Here is a 21362-nt window from a genome sequence, read left to right on the forward strand (position 1 = left end):
GTATTTTATATTAGGAACCTTCATTATTATGCTGCACTTCAGCAGCTGCAATTAATTTTGCTTTAGAAAGAGGCTTCAGACCAGATTAGAAATCTAAAAACAGAACATCAGGATGAACGCAAAAAAGGAAAACCAGAGTTGTGGGGTGCACCTTTCAGTCACTTTAGCTCTTATAATGTAATTTTGAAAATTGGCTTAATATTAGGCTGGTTTTGCAGGATGAGAAAGAGTCTTAATTCCTATTAGCTAGGTGCTTTGAGCATTGGCACAAAAGATGCAAGTGCAAAAGATGGTGTTTCTTAATATTTTATAAAATCCTCATCAAAGTTATGACCATCCTCATTTGTTACAGGCATTCACAATCTTGTAAGATACAAAGTTAAAACAGCATCTATGTCAAAATAGATAATAGAGGTCTAGTTTGTTGAAATATTTTTTTTCATTCACTTTCGTCTGAAAGCCAAAACAGAGAAAGTATCTCACTAACAGCATTTATCCAGAAGAGGTTACAGGCAAACAGATTGGGGAAAAAAATTAGATTGAGTAGGATAGGTTATCTCCTTAATTTAACGTCAGGAGTTAGCAACACAATATTTTTCGTTTTGCCAGGAGGAAAAAAAAAAAATGCCTGTTAAGAAATTATTCTAGGCTGACAATGTCCCCTTACCTTGAAACAAGAAAGTCAATTATCCCATTTACCAGGGGTAAATGCTGCCCAAAGTTACGAGCCTAGAAACCACTGAGCAACTGCAGGCAGTGTCTTGCATGTATTACTGGGTGTAGAGGTTTCCTAAGGTTTCACTACTGGAGCAAACAGCTTTGGAGCAGTTCTCAAGCTGACTCAGACAACCAAAATCTAATTAAAACCCTCAGCTTAAATAATACTATGGGTAAATGCTTGGTCCTACACACAAAGGCTTAGTTGGTGAGCTGCTGGTACCGTTAATTGGAGATGGAAAGCTAAATCCCTGGCCTGGAAGTCTGCTCCTTGGAGTCCACCTTAAGCATAGGTTAGCTGGGAAACTGCCTGAAGAGTCTGTGGCTCAGTGACACATAGAAGTGAGAAGTGAAGGAAGAAGAAAATAAGTTAATTTTGGAGTTCCTAGTATACGTTATAACAGATGCTCTTTTGGCATTAGGAGGTGGGTTATAATAAATCCTACTGTTTCACTCTTTGAATTGTGAGTCAGAAATGAAGTTACATAAGGCAGCACGTGTGATTGATGACGTGAACTCTTGCCGTGCTGTTGTGTTTGCTCTGAGTGGTGAACACTGATACCTGCAGCTACACCTCCATCTCCAGAAGCCTCCCCTGCACACAGGGTGCTGTGCCTGGGTCAAGATGCTGTGCAGCACCTGAGAAGGGAGCAGAGTTATACCTTGAGCCCATTGGCACTGAACTGGTTTTAACCTCTTTCTTAGTTCTGCTTTCTAAGGGAGGAAGGAACACCATGGCTGTCTGATTCCCTGATAGTGAGCCTGTCCGGGTGGGGTAAGAAAAGGGAAGTACCCGCAGGAATTTAATTAACATTTGGAAAATCTAGGAAGAGTAGGCAAAAATGAGACACTTGCCTTTTAAAACATATGGGGAGAAGTGAAGGTAAACAGAAGGTTAGCTTGTATTTCTGGGTCCACAGGGGTTGGGGGCCAGGGCACCGTAACCCATCACCACTAGGCCAGGCCCCCCTACACTGCTCCTGCCGCTGGCTGTGCCCCCCTGGGCAGCATCACTCCTGGTAAAGGACCTTGTCCAAGGAGGGCCTGCATTGTCCCTCGCCTGGGCTTGGCAGGTAGCATGTGGCAAATTTTACAGTTTCTGATTTCAACTTGTCAGGACTCCCTTTCAAAGCAGGGTTCAGTCTTACAGAGGCAGTGCTGCCCCAGAGTGAAAGGGAGAGCCCCACTGCCTCCCTGGGTTATCCTCATGGACAGGGAGCCCTCCACGAGCCCCTGCGCCTTCACCCCACAGTACAGAAATCAGTCACAGACTTCATTCATGCTACAGAGCTGTGGCAGTGTTACAATTTTCTTTAACAGGTTTAATTTTCTTCAAGGTTAAAGAAACTGTTTTGTTCTTCCTTTAGACAGAATGAGTAACTACTTCCTGGTCATTCCCACTTGTCCTTCAAGTCATCAACCTTCAATCATTGTTCATCAACCACTTTTTTGGAATTTTTTCCCTGCTTTTTCAGCTGAATTACATGGGAAGTCTGATTTTAGGCAAAGCTTTGCAAAATGATTTAGTAAGGAAAAATAAATAAATTTATTCTGTGTCAGTGGGGACTTTGACTAGAGTTTTTGTCCATCAGCATTCATTTTGTATTTGGCCCATCTTTGTTTATCATATGATTAGGTTGTATAATGAAAAGTGGCAACTTATGGTGAACTCTTCAGAAATCAGTGCTGTTACAATTTCCTGACAGAAAAGACAGAAACAAAAGTTTATGCGCTCTGGTTCCTTCTTTCTGAGGCCATTCCCAAAGCGTGCAGATGGGATAGGAGAGGAGGATATATCTGCTTTGCTTTTCTCGAATGACATTGCAAACTGAAACTAAATTGAGCCAGATGACAGCCAGAATGAATAATTTACAAGTTGAAGAGGAAGAAGCTGCAATGGATACAAGCAAGTGGATGCACATCACAGAAATAAAGGCAAGAAGAGGCTTTATGGCTACAGCAGCAGGAAACAGATTAGAAATGGCCTTGTGAGCTGGAAGCTGGTGTGCAAGGGAAATGAAATTACAAAGTGCAGGTGTGCCCTGAAGAGGTCGAGGAACAAACAATTCAGTCTTTTGAACCCACCTCAGCTAATCTGATGTATGGAAAGCACTTTGGTTTCTAGTGATGCTCGCCTCAAGTGAAAAATCTTAATGAGCCCATCTGCTAGCACAGCCTCTATGCTTTCTCTGTCAGCTCTGTGGAGTGCTTCTGGTGATAAACATTTCAAAGAAAGGGAGTATAACTGTGGTGAAAAAATTTCTTGTCTGCTCAAAGCAAAACAGAGAAAGCAGCAGGTGTCTACACAGAATTAAAATGATACAATTAATGACTGTCAATAGAGAAAGCCAAGCTTTTAAAATTTTTATTTCTTGATTTTTCTTTCTTTTGTCTGCTTATTTGATCTTATTGGTAGATTTGGCAGAAATTGCTTGGTTCAATATGAAGTAAGTGTGAAACTGCAGGATAAAAATTGTTTCCTCCTTGCAGCACAGCTGAAGGCAAGCTGCTCTGCTTGCTATCTGTGTGCTCTGCACACTAGGGAGGTTTTCCCTGAGAACAGCCTGGGCCACTTCAGTGAAGATGCCCCTCCTCAGGGGCTTGTTTTCAAACACCCAGAGAGCACGCAGTAACTCAGAAGGGTTTGCTTTAATTATTCCTTTGATTTTCTTTGCTACACGTTTACTTGTAATTTTGCCTCAGTGATGCTCATCTAGCATTGCTTCTTCTATAGTGTTCGCCTCCATTTCCCAAAATTTCACTATGGGAAAAATGTCTGTGGCATTTTGTGGCACTTCAGCTCTCCTGATATATGTCAATGCGGTTGGAATTTTCTTGCAGCTGAAGAGTATTGACAGCAGTGGGACTGACTGATGGAGCAAAGAGAGCTTTGTTTTTCTAAACAATGTTCTCTTGCCTTCCTTTTCTGCTTCACCTCATAGGAGCAATCAAGCATAACACTAATCCTACATGTTTCCTTGGTTTTGAAAACTAGAAAGAGCAACATAATGAAAATGGCAGCAAAGCACACCACAAGTCATTGGCCTCACAGATTTCTAGCCCTAGTTTGAGACTAACTAATCTCTGAAGGATTTACCTCTTTGGCAGTATTAAATCAACTTGGGAAAACTCCTACATAAAAAAAAAAAAACAGCAACAAAACAAAACAGGAAAAAAAAAACAACTCCACAAAAAACCCACCAAAACAACAACAACAACAAAACCAAACAAAACCAACCAACAAACAAACAAAAAAAGCCAAACAAAAAGACAACAAAAAACAAACAATAAAAAAAAACCCAACCAACCAAAAAACAAAACAAAACCAAAAACCCAAACCACCACCTTTAGGGAAAAGATAATGACTCTGTGGCATTTAGTTAATTAGCCAAATTATGAGTGTACTTCACGAGCAACAAACCTGGAGTAGTTTCCTCAGGAGTCTTGCTTCTCAGCAAAGAAAACCACCACTTTGGAGAAGTCTACAAAACTATTATAACATTTCCAGTTCAAGAGGTGCATTTTTTCCCAAAAAGCCATGTTCATAACTCTCAAGTAAAAGAAGACTGGATTTATTAATTTAATCTAAAAATTAAATTACTTCAGGGCAAAGGACTTGTTAATGGGCAAAAAAATCTGAGCTCTGAAAAACAGTTAACTTTTTTTTTAGTGTTATGCTTCACTGGTAAAATACTGAATGCTTTTGGGAAACAGTTAATGCAATATTTCTTTATGAATGCATTCATGCAGAAATAAATATTGCCCTACTGCATGTCAGCCAAACACCTTTTATAATACAGCTATAACTTGGTATCATTTCTTGTTAATGTTTCGAGCTCAGAGGCCTATTGGCAGCTCCTGACTTTGGCTTCTTCGGCCAGTATCAGCTCTGGGCTTGGCTTTTCTGGCGAGCTGCAGCACGTATTTGGGCATTGTGCTGTTCCCTTCAGTCAGCAACGTCTTAACAAGCCCAGATGGTTTTCCTTAATTCCCCTGGTTAATGATGTTTCATGTTTTCAAAGTTTGGGATCTTTCTGCACAGTGGCAGCTCTTCACCAAGTGAAATTTTAATTGCATTTGTATGAAAAAGAGCTCTTCAAGGGACCCATTCCTTAATAGTGCTAATGTTGCTGAAGCTCAGGGAAACCTATGGGGAGCTATTTTCTTTATAAGAAGTAAAAAAGAAAATATGGAGATGGTTGTCAAATACAGGGGCACCCAAATCCAGCACAGTAGGTTGTATGTAGCCTTCACGTTTTCTGCTGCAGGGAGATTTTAAGGCTGCGAAGCCATGTTAGTTTTTTGTTCCAATCCCCTTTACATACCCTCTCATGGTCTCCTTCATCTTCCAACCCCTTTATATAATGAGAGCAGGCAAGTCTTCTACATGGACTACCACAGCTTTGACTGTCGTGCTGTCCTGGGACTGGCTGGATCGAGATCAGGTCTGCTGGAAAGCACTACATGAAATACCTTTATTTGGAAATAATCCACTGTTTCCTGTAATGGCTTTTTTGGGTTGGGAGTATGATAGTACCAGAAACAGCCCTTAGGGAGGGCCAGAACAATTCACTTTGCTGATGTATTTGGGAGGTACTACATGTAATTGAAGAAACCAACAGGGGAGCTTATAAATGAATGCAAAGATCTCTGCTGCTTCTGCACACAAAATGTTACTTAGGTCTCCTCCTAAAGCACAGGTAGGGAACCCAAGCCCCAAAACACTGCATGGAGAGACTTGCAGACAAGTCAGCCATGAAGCTGGGAGCAGAAGCCAAACTTTATTGCAAACTCCGTGTTGCTGTGGTATTATTTATCCCTAATGGACACTTCTAGCCAGAAAGTCAGCTGCCTTTCTCTCAGTGGTATTTTGTGCTTTGAATAATGAGCATTAAGGTTTTGTTGGTCATTTAAATGCCACAATTCCAAGCACTTAAACACACTTAGCAAGTTCCCAATCTCTCTGTTTCTGAGCCAAGTGGCACTTTGAAAAGCATTAAGTTAAGTAGTCTCCTACAATAATTTTGCATTTCCTCTTTGAGCTTTCTGTACCAGGGCCCACTTTGAATGTATCACTGTATTGATTTTGGTATTCTGCCATTCTCAAAGTTTTCTTCTGGATTTTTCTGTGGAAGCAGTTGCTCATTTAGATGCATGTGTTCAGAGGGGGATCAGCTCCATGTGCCCCACACTTGCAGATTTCCTATTTCTCTTCCTCAAGGGCAGGACGGGAAGCTAGTTCCTAACCACATGTATAGGGAAACCTGGTTGTGGATGTGAGATCCCCTGGTTGTTGAAGTTTTTTGCTGGCATCCCCCCTGTGAAAAAAAAAATTGGAAAATTGTGCTAGTGCATTAAGAGAAAGCTTAAAAATTTAGCTTCAGAGACAGTTTTTCCAGGGTGATTTGAGTAGGTCAGCTTAAAGAATCACAAAAAAATCACAGTGTGGTAATTATTATAATTAACCACTAGTATATGAGGATAATACAGCCATGTTTACTAGTTCTAGATACACTAACGTGAACAGAAGAGGAAAAAGCAGATGCAAGAAAATCACAGCATTTTGACAGGCTGTTTTTGCAGCATGGTCTTCTCTGGTCACCAGGTGCAGTGGTGAAGTAGCATTCAGTCTTGTTCAGAAATGAGTACAGGACACTGTCACTGGGTTTGCTCAGCGCTCTGGTCTTACCAACCCTTGGGAAAGCTGAGTTCCTCACCTCAGTGACTCACTGCTTGCCTGACCAAACTTTCAAAACTGTTTTCTAATTGCAAACATTCAATTTGAGCCATCTTGTTCTGATCTTTGAGGAACTTGGGAGTTCCCATACCTCAAGTCAGAGTCAAGGGAGGGAACATGCAAAGAGGATCTTAAGCCATTACCTGCCTATGTTTTGAGACCCAAATGCACATGATGCAGTGGAAAGGAAGGGCAGTGTTGCCGACCAGCCACGCTTCTGACACGCTCTTTTTCTAGCTCAGTGTCTTGATACTGGGCAGTGCACAAAAAAACAGTGGAAAACCAAGACATAGCTCTTTTTAAGCTGCTTTCTGCATTGTAGTATCTGTAATCCAGCTAGAGGTTGATACAGCTTGACATGCAGAGTATTTCCCTAGAGTTATTTACTCAAATCTGGAGTGCATCCTTCAGCTATCTGATATCCACCTGGATAATTCAGACAGGTAAATGAGTATTTACTTTCACAGGTGTCAGAGTGGATCTAAACGAGGAGGTTCCAAACACAGGTTTTAATTTGAATAAATAAAAAAAACAAACTCCACTTTGAAGTTAGAACAAATAGAGTATCTGACTGCATCAACAACAGGGTTGAGAAGACAGGTTATGGTTAAGTCCAGTGCTGGTGTTGTTTCTCATGCAAGCTTCTCCTTTAATCAGGTGTGCATTGTTTGGCTAATTTGGTCTTGCATTTTTCACTTCTATCTCCTCATTGTTTGGCTTTAGAGGAAACAAGACCTGACAGTAGCTGGTGGGTAACACAGAATGCTGGGGTTGGTGTATTTGTGTGGTGTTTCTGAGCAGCCTGACTGCTGTGGCAGGTTTGAGTAACAGTTCTGCAAGGTGCTAACGCAGCCCTGCCAAGTTCTGTCTGTGGGTCCTGCCCCTCTCCTGCTGTGGACCCTCCTACCTTCATGAGGAGACCCTCCTCTGAAATGATTCAGTAATTTTAAACAGAAGAAAGGAAAATTAATGAAGACATTATTGGACAGAATGCTATTTCACGGTTGCTTTCAGCCAAGTCAGCCGTGGCTCATGTTTCAAGTTAAAACCATCAAGTATTCAGTAAGAAGAATAGTAAGTGTCTTGCACTGCCTTTTCTTCTGGGATTGCATCAAAGGCCAAATCAATAAAATAATTATTTTTAATGTTGATGAGGTAGTCTAAGTAGCATTGTATTTGTCTTCTTATGAAATGAAACAAAACAAGCTTTAAAACTATGGACAGTCAGTTTTGTGTAGCAGGCACACAAGACTCTTGGAGGAAATCACACTGGGGAGAGACTCACCTGCATGTAGGGGCAGGAAGAGCACCCTGGCCACAAGAAGATCATGTTTGAAAAGTCTAACTTTATACTGAACATCTACAAGGCCATGTGAGAGGGGTGCTCCCTCAGCCTCCAGTGCTCCCTTTGCCATGCATTTGTTTGGGAGTTCTTTCCCTGGAGCTCACTCTAATTAAAATATTTATGATGCAAAATTTTCCTGCAAGGTTTCTCCTCATCAGTCAGGTCCTGAATGCAGATTTCAGTTCTGTCTGTGGAGTTACCACAGAGCCTTTTCCATTTCAATAAGTTTTGGGTGCCCCAAGAGACTGGTAGACAATGGAAATTATACAGCATTTGTCAAATCTGCTGCTGTGCTTTCTTTGAAATATCCCAAAATAGAGGCAAAGAGGTAAAAGTTTTCTGCTTAACTTGTCATTCTTTTCCATTTGGTACAATAGCCATGTGAGTCACTCAGCTTTAAGAATGCTTTGAAGGAGAAAGTTGATTACTAGATACATATAAATAATGAATCACACTCAATGGAAAACTGGGTTTTCCTTTCTTTTTGGGCCACCCAGACCATCAATTTCTGGAAAAAAAATCCCAGCCTCATATGGAAATTTATAATGGGTAGAAATTTCTCATAGGAGAAAAAAGGCATGAAGACCCTATAGATATTGTAAGTTGGAAGCACAGATGAGCTTTCAATGACAGGGTAACGATACCAGCTATTGCAGACCTCCAGGGAGTTTTCATGAGGTTGCCGGCTCTATTTATGAAAATGTTTTCCAGTCACCTCTGTTCCAAGAAGCACCTTTTAATTTCTTGTATGGAAAGGGACCAGCATCTTAGAGACTCTCAAAATAGATGTGCTATATAGAGTGAGGTTATCAAGGTTAGAACAGAAATGTCTGGAATATAATTATGTCTCCAGAATTTAAAAAAAAAAAAAAAAAAAATTAAAAAAATTGTATGTGAAAAAATAGTCATGATTTTAGTCAAGATGGAAATTTCAGCCATATTTTCTGAATATTTTTCATTCCATAGAAGATTTTTTTTGATGCACGAAACATGAGGATCCTCATATTTTTATGCCTGTGAATGCAACACACAAGCAAGGATGGAAGATGTAGCACTGCTCATATCTGTAGTTTTAGTGCTCACATCAAATCCCACCTAGAACAAAAGGAGGCACAGAAGGAGGGTGCAGGGCAACCGAGGGTGCTTTGTCCATGTACCTCATTTTGTCTTAGTATGGGAATGCTTCCTCAGACAGAGATTCCAGGATAATGGGAACCCGTGGCATATTTTCTCTTTTGTGGAATGCCAGGAGTTGTTGGTTAAAGCTCTTTGCATGATTTGTCTCTCTAGAGTAGATTAGCCTTTGTTATCTGTGGCATTGGAATTAATCACTGTGGCAAACTTTTAGTTTAGGGTGTTCTTTAGACAGCTAATGAACCAAAATAAAAAAAGATTTAATGAAGCTGTTACCTCCCTGAGTGCTGCATGAAAAAAGAGTGCAAAACTCACCCCATTCCTTTGAAAGAACTGTGCTGATCTGGCACTTGGAACAGAAGCCATTAATTGTCTTAAATGACTCTGGATAATGAGGTTTAGTAATTGGCTTGTGTTTTAATACAGCTTTGAAAGGCTGAACCACATAATCTGTGTAATGCCTCAGAATAAGCGACAGTTAAGGTAACAGGTAGGTTTGCCTTCACAAACAGTGCCTTCCAGACTGGATAAAGCCTTATCAGTTCAGTTACTTGAACAATTAGTTGATGTTAAGAATAATTTTAAAATATGAATTTGTTTGAACACTTTGGGGTAAAGAGTGGAAAATAAGGTCATTTTGTTGCAGTGCTTAGGTACATTTTGCAATGAAATAAAATGCTCTTGATTTTCACTAGAGCTCAATTGCTGTGTGCCTTAAATTGAAGACTTAAAAGTCTTAAAATGATCTACCTAATAAACTGTGAAACAGCTGTATTCTGAAGAGCTCAGTATACTCCTGCTTTCTTTTACAAGTGTGTATCTAGAAGAAGGTCAAAGATGTCTACACATGGTGATATTCTGCAGTCACATGAGAGACCATCAGGGAATGCATCTTCATTTGACTGTAGCATCACATCAGGATTTCCCCTGCTTTTGTGTTGAGGAAATTATTGATGTACACACACATGCTGATATATGTGTGATTAGAAAAGGAAACCACAAGCTGGCTGTGCAGGTGCCTTCTCCAATATCTGGAGTGGTTCTGTCTACAAAGACAGCTTGTCGTATTGCACAGGAAAATCCCCATTATGAATCTGAGCACTTCCTCCTGCAGTGCAACACTGAAGTAAAAATTAAGAGAAGGACTCATACATTTCTTGAAACTTTAAAATCTGCAGGGGAGACATATAATGACAGTGTTCCAAATCAATCTGCGAGCAAGCTGATGTTGGAAGAATTGAGACTGAAAATGTTGCAAGAGAATTTGCCTAAGAACCAATCAACAGCCTGATTTTACACATCCACATCTCTAAAAATCCAAATATTAATATCTCTGCTCAATATGTCATTCCTCATCCTTCATGCCTCATCCTTATTTGGCCCAGTTCCTCCCTTCCACTTGTACATTATTAATACCCGAGTCTGCTTTTAGCATTAAGATGCTGTGATGATCAAAAAGAAATGTACAGTAGTTCAGTCCCTGATTGCTAAGGGCTGTAAAGTCCCAGGTAAAGTTTTCTCCTTCATTTTCTTTAAATGGAAATGCTCTGGGGTTTTTTTGAGGTGGGTTTTTTTGAGGCGGGGTTTTGGGGCTTTTTTGTGTTGTTTTGTGTTGTTTTTTTTAAACGAGGTTTTTGCTGCCAGTATATTGTCAAATCTTGGTGTTCATGCAGCATGCTGCAATTAACAGTAGCTGCGTAATTAACTTGTGTCACCACTGCATTGTGAAAGGAAACGTCCCTGTCTTTTGGCAGGGACAACTTTGTGACAGTGAATTTGCATTATAATAGCTGATTTCATGGGGCAAAGTTTATCCTTTTTCGCTCCATACTTTTTTTCTCCTCAAGTCCACAAGATAGAGAGTTCGTGATCTCAGACCAATGGAATGGCAAAATACTGTGCTTGAGCCTGGCTATCCTAAGTTGGTTTTATTATTTAAATTCACAAGAAGAGAATGTTTTTCTTGGAGTGGGTATAGTGCATCCTGTTCCTGTGTGTCCAGCTTGTCTGCTCCTGGGGGAAAGTGTAGCAGCTGGCCTTAGTAGGACATTCAGGGAAAATAACAGTTGGGGATGGGAATTTTTGTAGCATCTTGTATTAAGTGACTTAGTTTGTGAGACCGGGCTTTGGGGTGTATTTGATACTAAGGAGTAACTTTCTGACAGTATCTCTTCCTAAATGGTCAAAGCTGTTAATGTTGGCAGTCTTATTTCTCCTGGAGAAAGATACTGAAAGATACAAACCATCTTTTGCCAAAATGAAAGCAGTCTTTATTTACATTCATGTTATGTGTCATTTCTAGTGCATCTTTTTTTGCATGTGCTTTTCTTGTCTCCATCATCTTTCTGCATGTGTTAATTTTTGTCACCATTCCATTTTTTACTTTTAACCCATCTCTGTATTATATTTGTTTCTGTGTTGGCTCTTGTCTCTATCAGTTATGTTTCCCTGTATATTGTTCTCACTGGGCATGAGCAATCTTAATGTCTAAGAGGCTGAATGGTTAGTGCACTCTGAAGGACACAGTATATGCCTGAAAGTCCCAAAGGCTCCAGAACCAGCACAGACTAATTCCTGCTAGGACTAAGCCAGAATTTCGACCAGTCTGCTAACTTTTGGACAGTATGACATGAAGATAGACCTGGTGTTGAAAAGGAAGCCAGCATTGATTTTTGTGTCACTTTGACTTTAAGATATTTAATGTGTTAAATTGTTGAGAAGAATTATCAAATTGAATTTGTTAGAAATCTTCAGGCAGGATTGGTTGGGAAACGATGGACTGAGTTTACTAAGATTTGTTTCAGTTTTCTGTGCTGGAAAGAAATAATTTGCTTAGTGTCCCACTGGGTCACAAAGGGTGAAAATGTTATTGCTGTCATCTGCAACCTTCAGGATTCTTCATTTTTCGATATAAATAAATGACATAAGAGTGTTTTTTACCTGGAACTGGAACTGTACTATTGCCTTCTGCTCTTTCTTCAATTTGGGCTGTGCTTTGTGACTCAAAGCCTCTCCCATGATCATAGAATCACAGAATCATCAAAGTTGGAAAAGATCTTTAAGATCATCGAGTCCAACCATCTGCTTTACAGCCCCCAACCACTAAACTATCTCCTGAAACACAACATCTACCCATTTTTTTTAACACCTCCAGGGACGATGCCTCCACCACCTCCCTGGGCAGCCTGTTCCAATGCCTCACCACTCTTTCTGTGAAGAAATTTTACCTAATATCCAATCTGAACCTCCCCTGGTGCAACATGACCTCATTTCCTCTTGTCCTATCGCTGGTCACCAGGGAGAAGAAGCCAACATCCACCTCACTACAGTCTCCTTTCAGGTAGCTGTAGAGAGCAATGAGGTCTCCTCTCAGCCTCCTCTTCTTCAGGCTGAAGCCCCAGCTCCCTCAGCCTCTTCTCATAAGACCTGTTCTCCAGACCCCTAATCAGCCTAGTTGCCCTTCTGTGCACCCACTCCAGCACCTCAATGTCCTTCCTATACTGATAGCCACCATGTCATAGATTCCCTGCTGCATCACGGCTTCCAGCTCCCCTTGATTGTTGCTGTGCTGCGTGTGTTGGTATAGATGCACTTCAGATACCCAGCTTCTCTCCAGAACAAACAATCTCTACTCACTCCATTACTTGTCGTGAAGGTATTCTGTTGAAAGGAAATGCTGATATGTAAGATGTGAAAACATGGAAGAAAGAGAGTGGTGGTCTTCAGAAAGTTTTATTTCACTAATCAGAAGTGTTTGTAAGGGCACGACTTTGATTATGCACAAGTCTGTAGTTAATCAGAGTTCATTATTTGTCTAAAGTAATAGGTAGCTTTTGGCACATCATCATTTTCTGTTACCTGAGCTCTGATCCAGCATTTGCTGAGGACAACAGATGACTTACTGGCCATTAGTTTAGGCTCCAGACATCTGAATGTGACTGTCATTCAGCCTCAGGCCTTTAGGACGAGAGTAGGTGGTTGAACAAAGTGAGTGGGCATCTGGATTTCCTTGTGCACAGTACAGAGACACCGGCTGTTTCTGTCTGGAATGGCCATGTGTTTGTTCCTGAATAAGAAATTTTTTCAAGTTTTGAAAACAGATCTAGACAAAAGGCATTATAGAATGAAGTTGCATAGAATTTGCAACAACTTTGGTAAAAGTGAAACTTGCTTTGCAGCATTCTTAAACTTTTGTATGCTTAGTTCTTTAGTTATTTCTTCAACAAGTCTGAGGAAGTTAAAAATATCTTGGTAGCTTCCCAGGGAAAACCCTGGTAAATGGTAAAAAAAAAATAATAATTCTCATACTTGGTGTTAGCTTTAAATCTGGTGGGGTTTGCTTTTATATTGAGCTGGAGGCCATCATCGTATGTAATGCATAATTCAGCCTGACTCTTACATGTTTTCCCAAAAGTGGATTGTTAACATTCTTACAAGGTCTGGTTTGATGGTTCAAAAAGGTTATGTATAAACAGTTCAATAAAAGTCAAGAGCATATAGCACTTGTATTCAGAGAGGGAAAGTTTATACGTTTATTAAAAGGAGTTTAATGAACTTTATTTTGCCCTCTTTGCTGACACGGTTCTTCACTATTGCAACAGCTTTGAATCAGGAGGCTGCATTAATCATGCTGAGGTCCCTGTGAAATAAACCAGAGAGTGCCACATCCTCTGCACCATGTTTGAAGAGTGGCTTGAATGGGTGATTGCAGTGAAAAGAAGCTGAACTGCTTGTGTCAAATAAAGTTCCTCAGTAATAGGTGTCTTACCTTGTCACCTGTCTGAAGGATTTGGGCTCTTGACACTGGTGTCATAAGGACTCACATTAGTCTGCATACCAAGCAAACATTATGGAGGGTGGAGACAGAAGTGCGGCAAAATTTCTTAGTGACACAGATACTGTAGCCATGAGGACTTAAAAGAACAGTAATGCACAAGAAGAGTCCCATGTCTATAAGCTTTTCTGTGTTTTCTGGCTATTCATCCATATAAAAGTTAGTACTGAACCCAGAAACCTTGTATCACTTAGGACTGTAGAGGTACTGGCACAAAAAGAGCTATGCCTTCATGTGTATTTCAGTATATTTGTATTGTTTATACTTGATCTTTAATTCTGGGTCTGCAGCACATATTTTTTTTTATACTAAATTATTGGTATATTTTTATCCATATTTTAAGATAACATTCTGTCTGGGGAATTTTTTCCTCTTAGAAATCCCATAAATGCTGCAGTCCTGCCTTTGCTTGATCTGTTTGTATATATTACTTATGTAATATTACCATTAAATTTTTATTTGTACCTTTATATGCATTTGCACCTTGTATGCATTTGTGCGTAGTAGCCGCATAGCCTTACATTCAGAAGTAGGTAATGGAGCTGTCATTTTAGTAGGTGCTCATACATGAGTAGAAGATAGTTCACAGTGCTCCCTCCCCTAATAATCTCATGTTAACTGACAGGGCAGCACTGTGATAGTTGGAGCAGTTTAACCCAAGTGTTTCCCTCCTACTGTGGTTCCTCACATGCTTAAAATCTGAATAATTCAAGTCCTTCAATAAATTTGTAAAGTAACACAGTGTTTTAACACCTTGAGCGATACATTTTACATGAGTTGAGGATTTTGTCACTTGAAAAATATCTGGATTTTCCTCTTATTCATTCCCACACAAATATTGGCAATGAATAACAAATGAAACAGCATCAGCTTTCAAGAACATTTCAACTGCCTCTTTTGATTAGCCTGAACAGGGAAAATTAAATATGACTTGTGTGCTTTTTTAAGCTTGTCTGCCATGTATTGAATTTGATTTAAATTTATTTTTGTGAGCATGCACACTTAACAATGAAATATAACATTCCTTTCCCAGATAATACACAATATTATGGAATGATTTACCAGTGTAGCATAGGCACCTTTGGAAATGTAAATAGCCTTATGACTCAAGCATGGTTTCAAGGGAAGAAAGCGGAGGTTGAGTGTTTGTAAGGCCAGGAGCCCCTCATAAGCAGACATGCTCAGCTTGTTTAGACAGCATGTATAGGTCATGCAGGTTTTTTTTTTAAAAAAAAACACACCAAAACAAACAGGCTGTACTGTACTTCATCATCTCTACTAACACACCTAATATAAATCATTTATCATGAAAAGCCTGTGGAAATAATTGGGATTTAGCAGTAATTTCAAATGAGTTGGCACTGTAGGAACATTAGGCAAATTTCCTTCTCTACTCATTACATGCCACTCTTTTTAAGCCCTACCAAGTTACAAACAAGAGATGATACTCCAGGCTGAATAGCTGCACAATCTTCCCCTTGTGAACAGAAATAATTAGGCATACGGTGGCCTGTTATGAGTTCAGAAGAAAGGACATACAGTACCATCACTGGTGATTCTGGGTGGCTTCTTTATTCTGCAGTAATCTGCTGGTATCATTCAACTCTAATTTCTCAGAAATCTCTCTCTGATCCTCATTCCTGCAATTTCATCAAATAGAAATAGAGAAGAAAAATAGTGTTCTCCAGACTTAGACAGATGGACATTTAGCATTATCCAATGGCTCCAATTTACTGCAACATACTGCAAGAAACCTGAGTCCACTAAAGGATATAGACATTGGATATGATAGTGATTTCTTCAGTGTTACAATGCTGACTGTAAAGAAATGCTCCTTTTTGGACAGTGATACATATCAGATAATCCAAAAGTGAGGTGATTTTTGCTTTTGGGATTACTATTATGAGAACTGGGCCTTGAGGTAATTTCAATTTAAACAATAACTGAATTCTCATTGACTCCAGAATAAAAATAATCTGACAACAGAGCCTGTCGTGCTTAGTTTTACTGTTGTGGAGATATGTTTCTTATTAGAAAATGTTTGCTTTAGTTAATAATATTTATGGAGGCAAAGGGACTGAGAGGGTAGTTAATAATTGACAGAAGTTGATATTTGCATAATGGAACAGAAGCTTCTTATATTTAATGAGTGGGTAGAAGAATGGCAAAAGGATTAGGGAATAAAGTCTGGATAAGCAGCTCAGGAAGTTGAGCACAACTGCAGCAAATCAACTGACTTATGCCAGTTACCTGGAATTCTGTCTAATACTACCTAAGAACATGCAGCATTGTACCTGTTCACCCTGCCTGTTCCCATGACTAAGCTGTAAAAGTGAAAATTTATAGAAGTCCATAGTAAAGAGCACAAAGGAGCACCAGAATACAGGCAAGCAAAGAAGGAAGAAGTAACACTGGTGCAAATGACAAATAAAAACCTACCTCTATGCAGATCTGATTTGTCTACAAATCAGTGTACGTTGCTTCTAAAAGATTGCTAAGAGCATTTCTTAAGAGCCTCATTCATTCTACTCCACTGATGAGATCCATGGAGCTCATTTTTGAGAGTGCTCTTCCACATAGGTATGCATTTCCCAAAGCTAATTTTATGGATGGCAGTCAGTAATTGTGACTATCTCATCACTGCTTAAGAAACTTTGTTCTCTTTGCAGCATTTCTTAGTGAAACAGGCAATAGGAATTTAAAGCAAATAGACTGTATCTTTATTCACTGAATATCCTATTGTGGATATCCAGTGTGGAAGCTTCTAAAACACAGGATGCTTACGTGGCTTCACAACTTTGGAAATAAATTTTCCCCAAGGTAATGGGAAAATTTTTCCAGTTTAGTAGGATAAATTCCAGCATTCCATAAGCTGTGAACCTATAGTGAAGGAATGGGAGAGAAAGCACCTCTGCAAAGTCTCTGGCTGCCTGGCTCTTTGTTTTATTGTTGGCTCTACAGCAGCACTGTGCTACATAGGGGACATGGATATCTATATCCCATGATAGCATATTGTCCCTTAGGAATATCCTGACCTTAGCAGAGGAAGTAATTTCACTGGCAGGCTGAAATTTCCCCAGTGACACAGTTTGATGATGTCTCTAGTTTACATTTGCATTCCAGAATTAGGAATATTTCCTCTAAAGGACTCATGGGTGGTGTGTAGAAGCCAAAGCTATTTCAGTCTCTCCATTCCTCTTTCTTTTTAGCAGGTACTGGAGAAAGCAGGGACTACTATTTCAAAGTCAACTTGTATTAGCCATAAAAAAAAGAATAAAAAAAGAATGGGAACAGGAAAAAGATGTGAGAAAATCCCAACCGTTGAGCCAGAGCCAGCAGCAATCAGCGTGGCTGTGCTGCACACAGTAGAACTGGGAATGTTAGTCTGATGCACGCTGAGAATCTGGTATCCAACTCATTTGTGAAAGAATATGTACAATGCAATTAAAAAACACCAAACTAGTTCTTTATTATATCAGCTTGGTGCTTAATGCCACTCCAGTGGAGCAGAAAATGACACTTCCATTTTAGCAGTTTATGGCTTTTTCAAGAAAAATAATGTAGAAAATAAGCAGCCAAAACCCAAACAAAGCAATTGAATTGCAGGGTTTCAAACTCTTTTAGTGATGTGTTTCTGGAGAACAATTTTCTGTTTTACTCGCCATGGAAAATCAATCCTATGTTTGATGATTTACATCCTGCTGTTATTGTCTTTTTAGAAACATTATTCTGTATTATTTAATTTCAGTATTTGTAATTTCTAAAGGGAACAGAATTAAATGCGAGCCTCCCACCTATGTATCCAAGTTTTTTGTCAGCATTTTTAAATGACTGCTTAGTTGTCTGCTACAAGCCTTTTAAATTTACCTGCTAGGTATTGTCAGTTCCCTCTTCAGTCATGGATGCATGTATATATACAAATATATATGTGTGTATATACATATATGTATATATGTATGATAAATGCTTTGACACTGGTTGAGGATGAGACCAGTAGGTTTTTTGACAGAAGACATTCTAACACTCCATGTAGTTTAATAGAGAATTTTCATTTGTGGAAGATGGAGGTGATGGGAAGTTGACAGTTGTCTTTAAATATGTAGAATTTAGTTAGAAGAGCTCCAGTTCTCTCTAGTAGCTTCTGTAGAATTTTCCAAAACCTATAAAAGATTATTTTATTTTCTTAAGGCCATAGGGATTTTCTGGGGGGGGCTGAGCACAAATACCTGGTGATTCTCTCAGCAGCTTCCAAAATAGAAGACTCTAGAAAAGCTCTCAATTTCCAGAAGCCTATACAGATGGAATTGCATTCCTTGCAGCTTGTTTGGCTTTGTTTCTGCCCTCGACCCCAGAAAATCTAGGCAGCTATCACGATTTTCACCCCTAATTATCAGAAAGCCTGTTAGGTGTTTTCCTAATGTGTTTTATGCATTTATTCACTGTTGTTATAATGAGTGGTTCATCAACTTTAATGGAATGGAATGACTTAGGGAAATGCTATTATTCCATACTTTATAAATGAGGAACCAAGGTAATGAGAAGTAAAAGACTTTTAAAAATTTGTCCAGATAGTTTCACCAAGATCATACAGGAAATTGAGACGTTGAATGCAGGACATTGAGATCAACCCCTAAGATTTCTAACTGCAGGAGACTAGCAAAGGAAGATAACAAAATGTCTTCTTCATGGGGAATCCTGAACATGATGTCAGTGGAGTGCTGACTGGAATAGGAAAGACCCACATGTGTGCCCAGCTATTTTCCAATGCCTTGTGATTGACTCTTTTGTGAAAAAAAAAATTCCGCATGTGGCAGTCTAATGCTCTGCTTTATCACATGTTAGGCAGATGGAACAGGATGTTTTTTAAACTGCCTTTTTAATCAGAATTAAAGTAATAACTGTTGGAAAGCAGTTGGGAGGAGGAGGGGACACATGGAGAATATGTCCTGCTCTTGTACTCATGGTTGCCTCTCTTTTCTTTTTCAGTGAGTATGTTTTTGAACACATTAACCCCCAAGTTCTATGTTGCCCTGACAGGAACTTCCTCATTAATCTCGGGACTTATTTTGGTAAGTACTAGATATATTAATATCACCTTACAAATTTGTTTCATTATCCAGAATGTGATTTCAGGATTTATCCAGATTAATAGGTACATTTTTGTTTTTTCCTTAAACTTACATTTCTGTGGTACATACAATTTGTATTTCTTTATTTGTAAATCTTTTTCTGTGGGAACAAAACAACAAACAGCAAAACAAAACAACAACCAAACAAACAACAAATGACCAACCAAAAAGAACCCAAAACCACACACACGAAAAACCCCAAACAAACAAACAAAACAACAAACAAAACCAACCACCCAAAAAAAAACCCAAACAAAAAAAAAAAAAAAAAAAAAGAGGGAGAATGTTCCAGTGCTGTGTCTTTAAAGAAAAAAAGTCTTGAAGGACAATGTGTCCCACTAACAACCATATAGTAATTAATAAAAAGTGTTTCCATCAACTAGTACTACAGAAATGAAAAGACTGGTAAAAAGGAGAGGAACCAACTGTCTCAGCTTAGCAAGGTCCTTTTAGAAAGTTACAGCAGGACTTACTAGAGAAACACGGGCAGAGTATTAGAAATGAACCCAGTTCTAGTGCAAATATTCCAAGGGATAATAATTTCAGATCTTCACTTTTAAAACCTTTCTCAATATATATCTGCCTATTCATATAAAGGTTTCAAGAGTATATTTAAGCCATTTAAAAAACCCTCCTCCCATATGTAATCCCCAAGAGCTTTGTTGTGCAGATTGATGCAGTGGATTGCATCATAATGCCATCACAATGCAGGAGTCCAAAGCAGAGCGTTTGCACTGGATTTTATTCATGTCTTCATAGAAACAAGTGGAGGGAAAAAATCTAAGAATCTGCATGATGTACTTAGGACATTGTGTACATATTGGGTTGTTCTGTTTCCTCACTGCTGAGAATTGACTTTTTATATACACAAATGAGTATCAGTTGGAAGGGACCTACAACAATAAGTTAGTCCAACTGCCTGGCCAAACTCAGGGCTGACCAGGTTAAAGCATATTATTAAGGACATTGTCCAGGTGCCTCTTAACACACTGACAGGCTTGGGCTTGGAGCATTGACCACCTCTACAAAGCCTGTTCCAGTGTTTGACCAACCTCTTGGTAAAGAAATACTTTCTAATGTCCAGTCTAAGCCTCCCCTGGCACAGTTTTGAACCATTCCCACATGTCCTATCACTGGATAGTATGGAGAGCTTCTACTCCTCTGGGGAAGGAGAAGTCTTTTAGTCTCTTGTTTGTTAGTCAGTTTTAGTTCCTTTGTATAAAAACAAGTTGCAGACCCTCCCTCACCATACCAAACTAGGTGTGTAATTGGGAGACCAATGAGACCAATTTTAAGAGTGTAATTACTGCAGTTGAAGTGGGAAGAGGCAGTCATGGCTAGGGGCTGGTTCACATCACCTCAAATCTACTGACCTCAGAGAAATAAGAAAGTAACTAGGATCCTAACTAAACTGTATCAGTTTGGAGTGGGAAATCCACACCTCTTGCTTCCACTTTGCCTGTAGCTGACATAGACAAAGAAATTACATCCTTGACTCCTGAATGTCTCTGATGCTCTCATAATTTAGATGATCTCAAGTATAAAGCATCAGGTGCACTGCTGCTGTGCCTTGTTCTGGTGTTTCCTTGTAGCAGATGGCAATTACTTAATGACTGCATCTTGGGCTTTCATCATCCTTGTATGGATTGAGTCCCAAAGCAAAGGATGGAGCTCCAGGGACATCAGCAGATCTTTCAGAATATGAACAGGAGCCAGACCTGTAAGACTTGGATTCAGTTCAGCACAACTCACTGAAATGCATGGGAGGAAAATACTGAACTTTACATTTAGTACTCTCACTCAGAAAGAAGAAACATTCAAAAGGCCAGGCCCCACTGCCAAGATGAGAAGAAATGAGAGGAATAACATGGGTTCCACAAGCACAGTTCCATATTTGTTTTTGGAGAGTGGTGGAGGCAGTGGGAGGCAGTGGCAAGAAAAAGACAGCTTGTGCCCTGTAGAAATATGTGACAGAATCAAACAGGAACAGAAACCCTAAAGAGAGATGAAATTATCTGTAACTAAATTCTGTGCAGAGTATGATTGCAAATGTAGGTACAGTTAGTACTGTAGTCATGAAGACAATTTCTGGTGAATGAGCTCAATCATCTTGTGAGCAATAAATTTCTAAGTTCTCTATTTTGATGGAAAGTAAAAGAAGGAAGTGGCAAGCAGTATTCAAAGCTGATATGAAGAAGGGGGAAAAGGGCACCAATAGAAGCTTTCCAAGAAGAGATTAGACTTGAGTGAGCCTTAACTGAATAAGTTTACTAAATGCTGTATGACAAAGTCCATTACGAGCAAGGTGAAGAAACAGCAGGGTGGTGGCGGTGTAGGTATGGACTGAAAGACAAAAGCCCTATGTGTCAACCTTCTCTTCTGCTGTCTGCTGTTCATGTCACCATCCTAAATGTGTAAAAGATATTTAGGCCCAGCAGGTAACAACCAGGAACTCTAGATTGAAGG

The 21362-nt window shown here is 39.5% G+C and overlaps 1 protein-coding gene across 6 annotated transcripts in view; it reads left to right on the plus strand.

Moving 5' to 3' along the window:
- ST7 (suppression of tumorigenicity 7) overlaps positions 1-21362 on the plus strand; it is a 149001-nt gene that overhangs the window by 61776 nt on the left and 65863 nt on the right. For 5 of the 6 annotated variants that reach the window (XM_051619526.1, XM_051619501.1, XM_051619516.1 and 2 more), the window contains one exon: positions 18754-18836. The exons of the other annotated variant lie outside the window; for it this stretch is intronic. In XM_051619526.1, coding sequence (XP_051475486.1) covers positions 18754-18836 — 83 coding nt within the window. Of the gene's footprint in view, positions 1-18753; positions 18837-21362 lie in introns of those variants that run through there. 6 annotated transcript variants of the gene reach the window in all.

The sequence above is a fragment of the Apus apus genome, chromosome 1 (assembly GCF_020740795.1).
Source record: "Apus apus isolate bApuApu2 chromosome 1, bApuApu2.pri.cur, whole genome shotgun sequence".
Classification (NCBI taxonomy): domain Eukaryota; kingdom Metazoa; phylum Chordata; class Aves; order Apodiformes; family Apodidae; genus Apus; species Apus apus.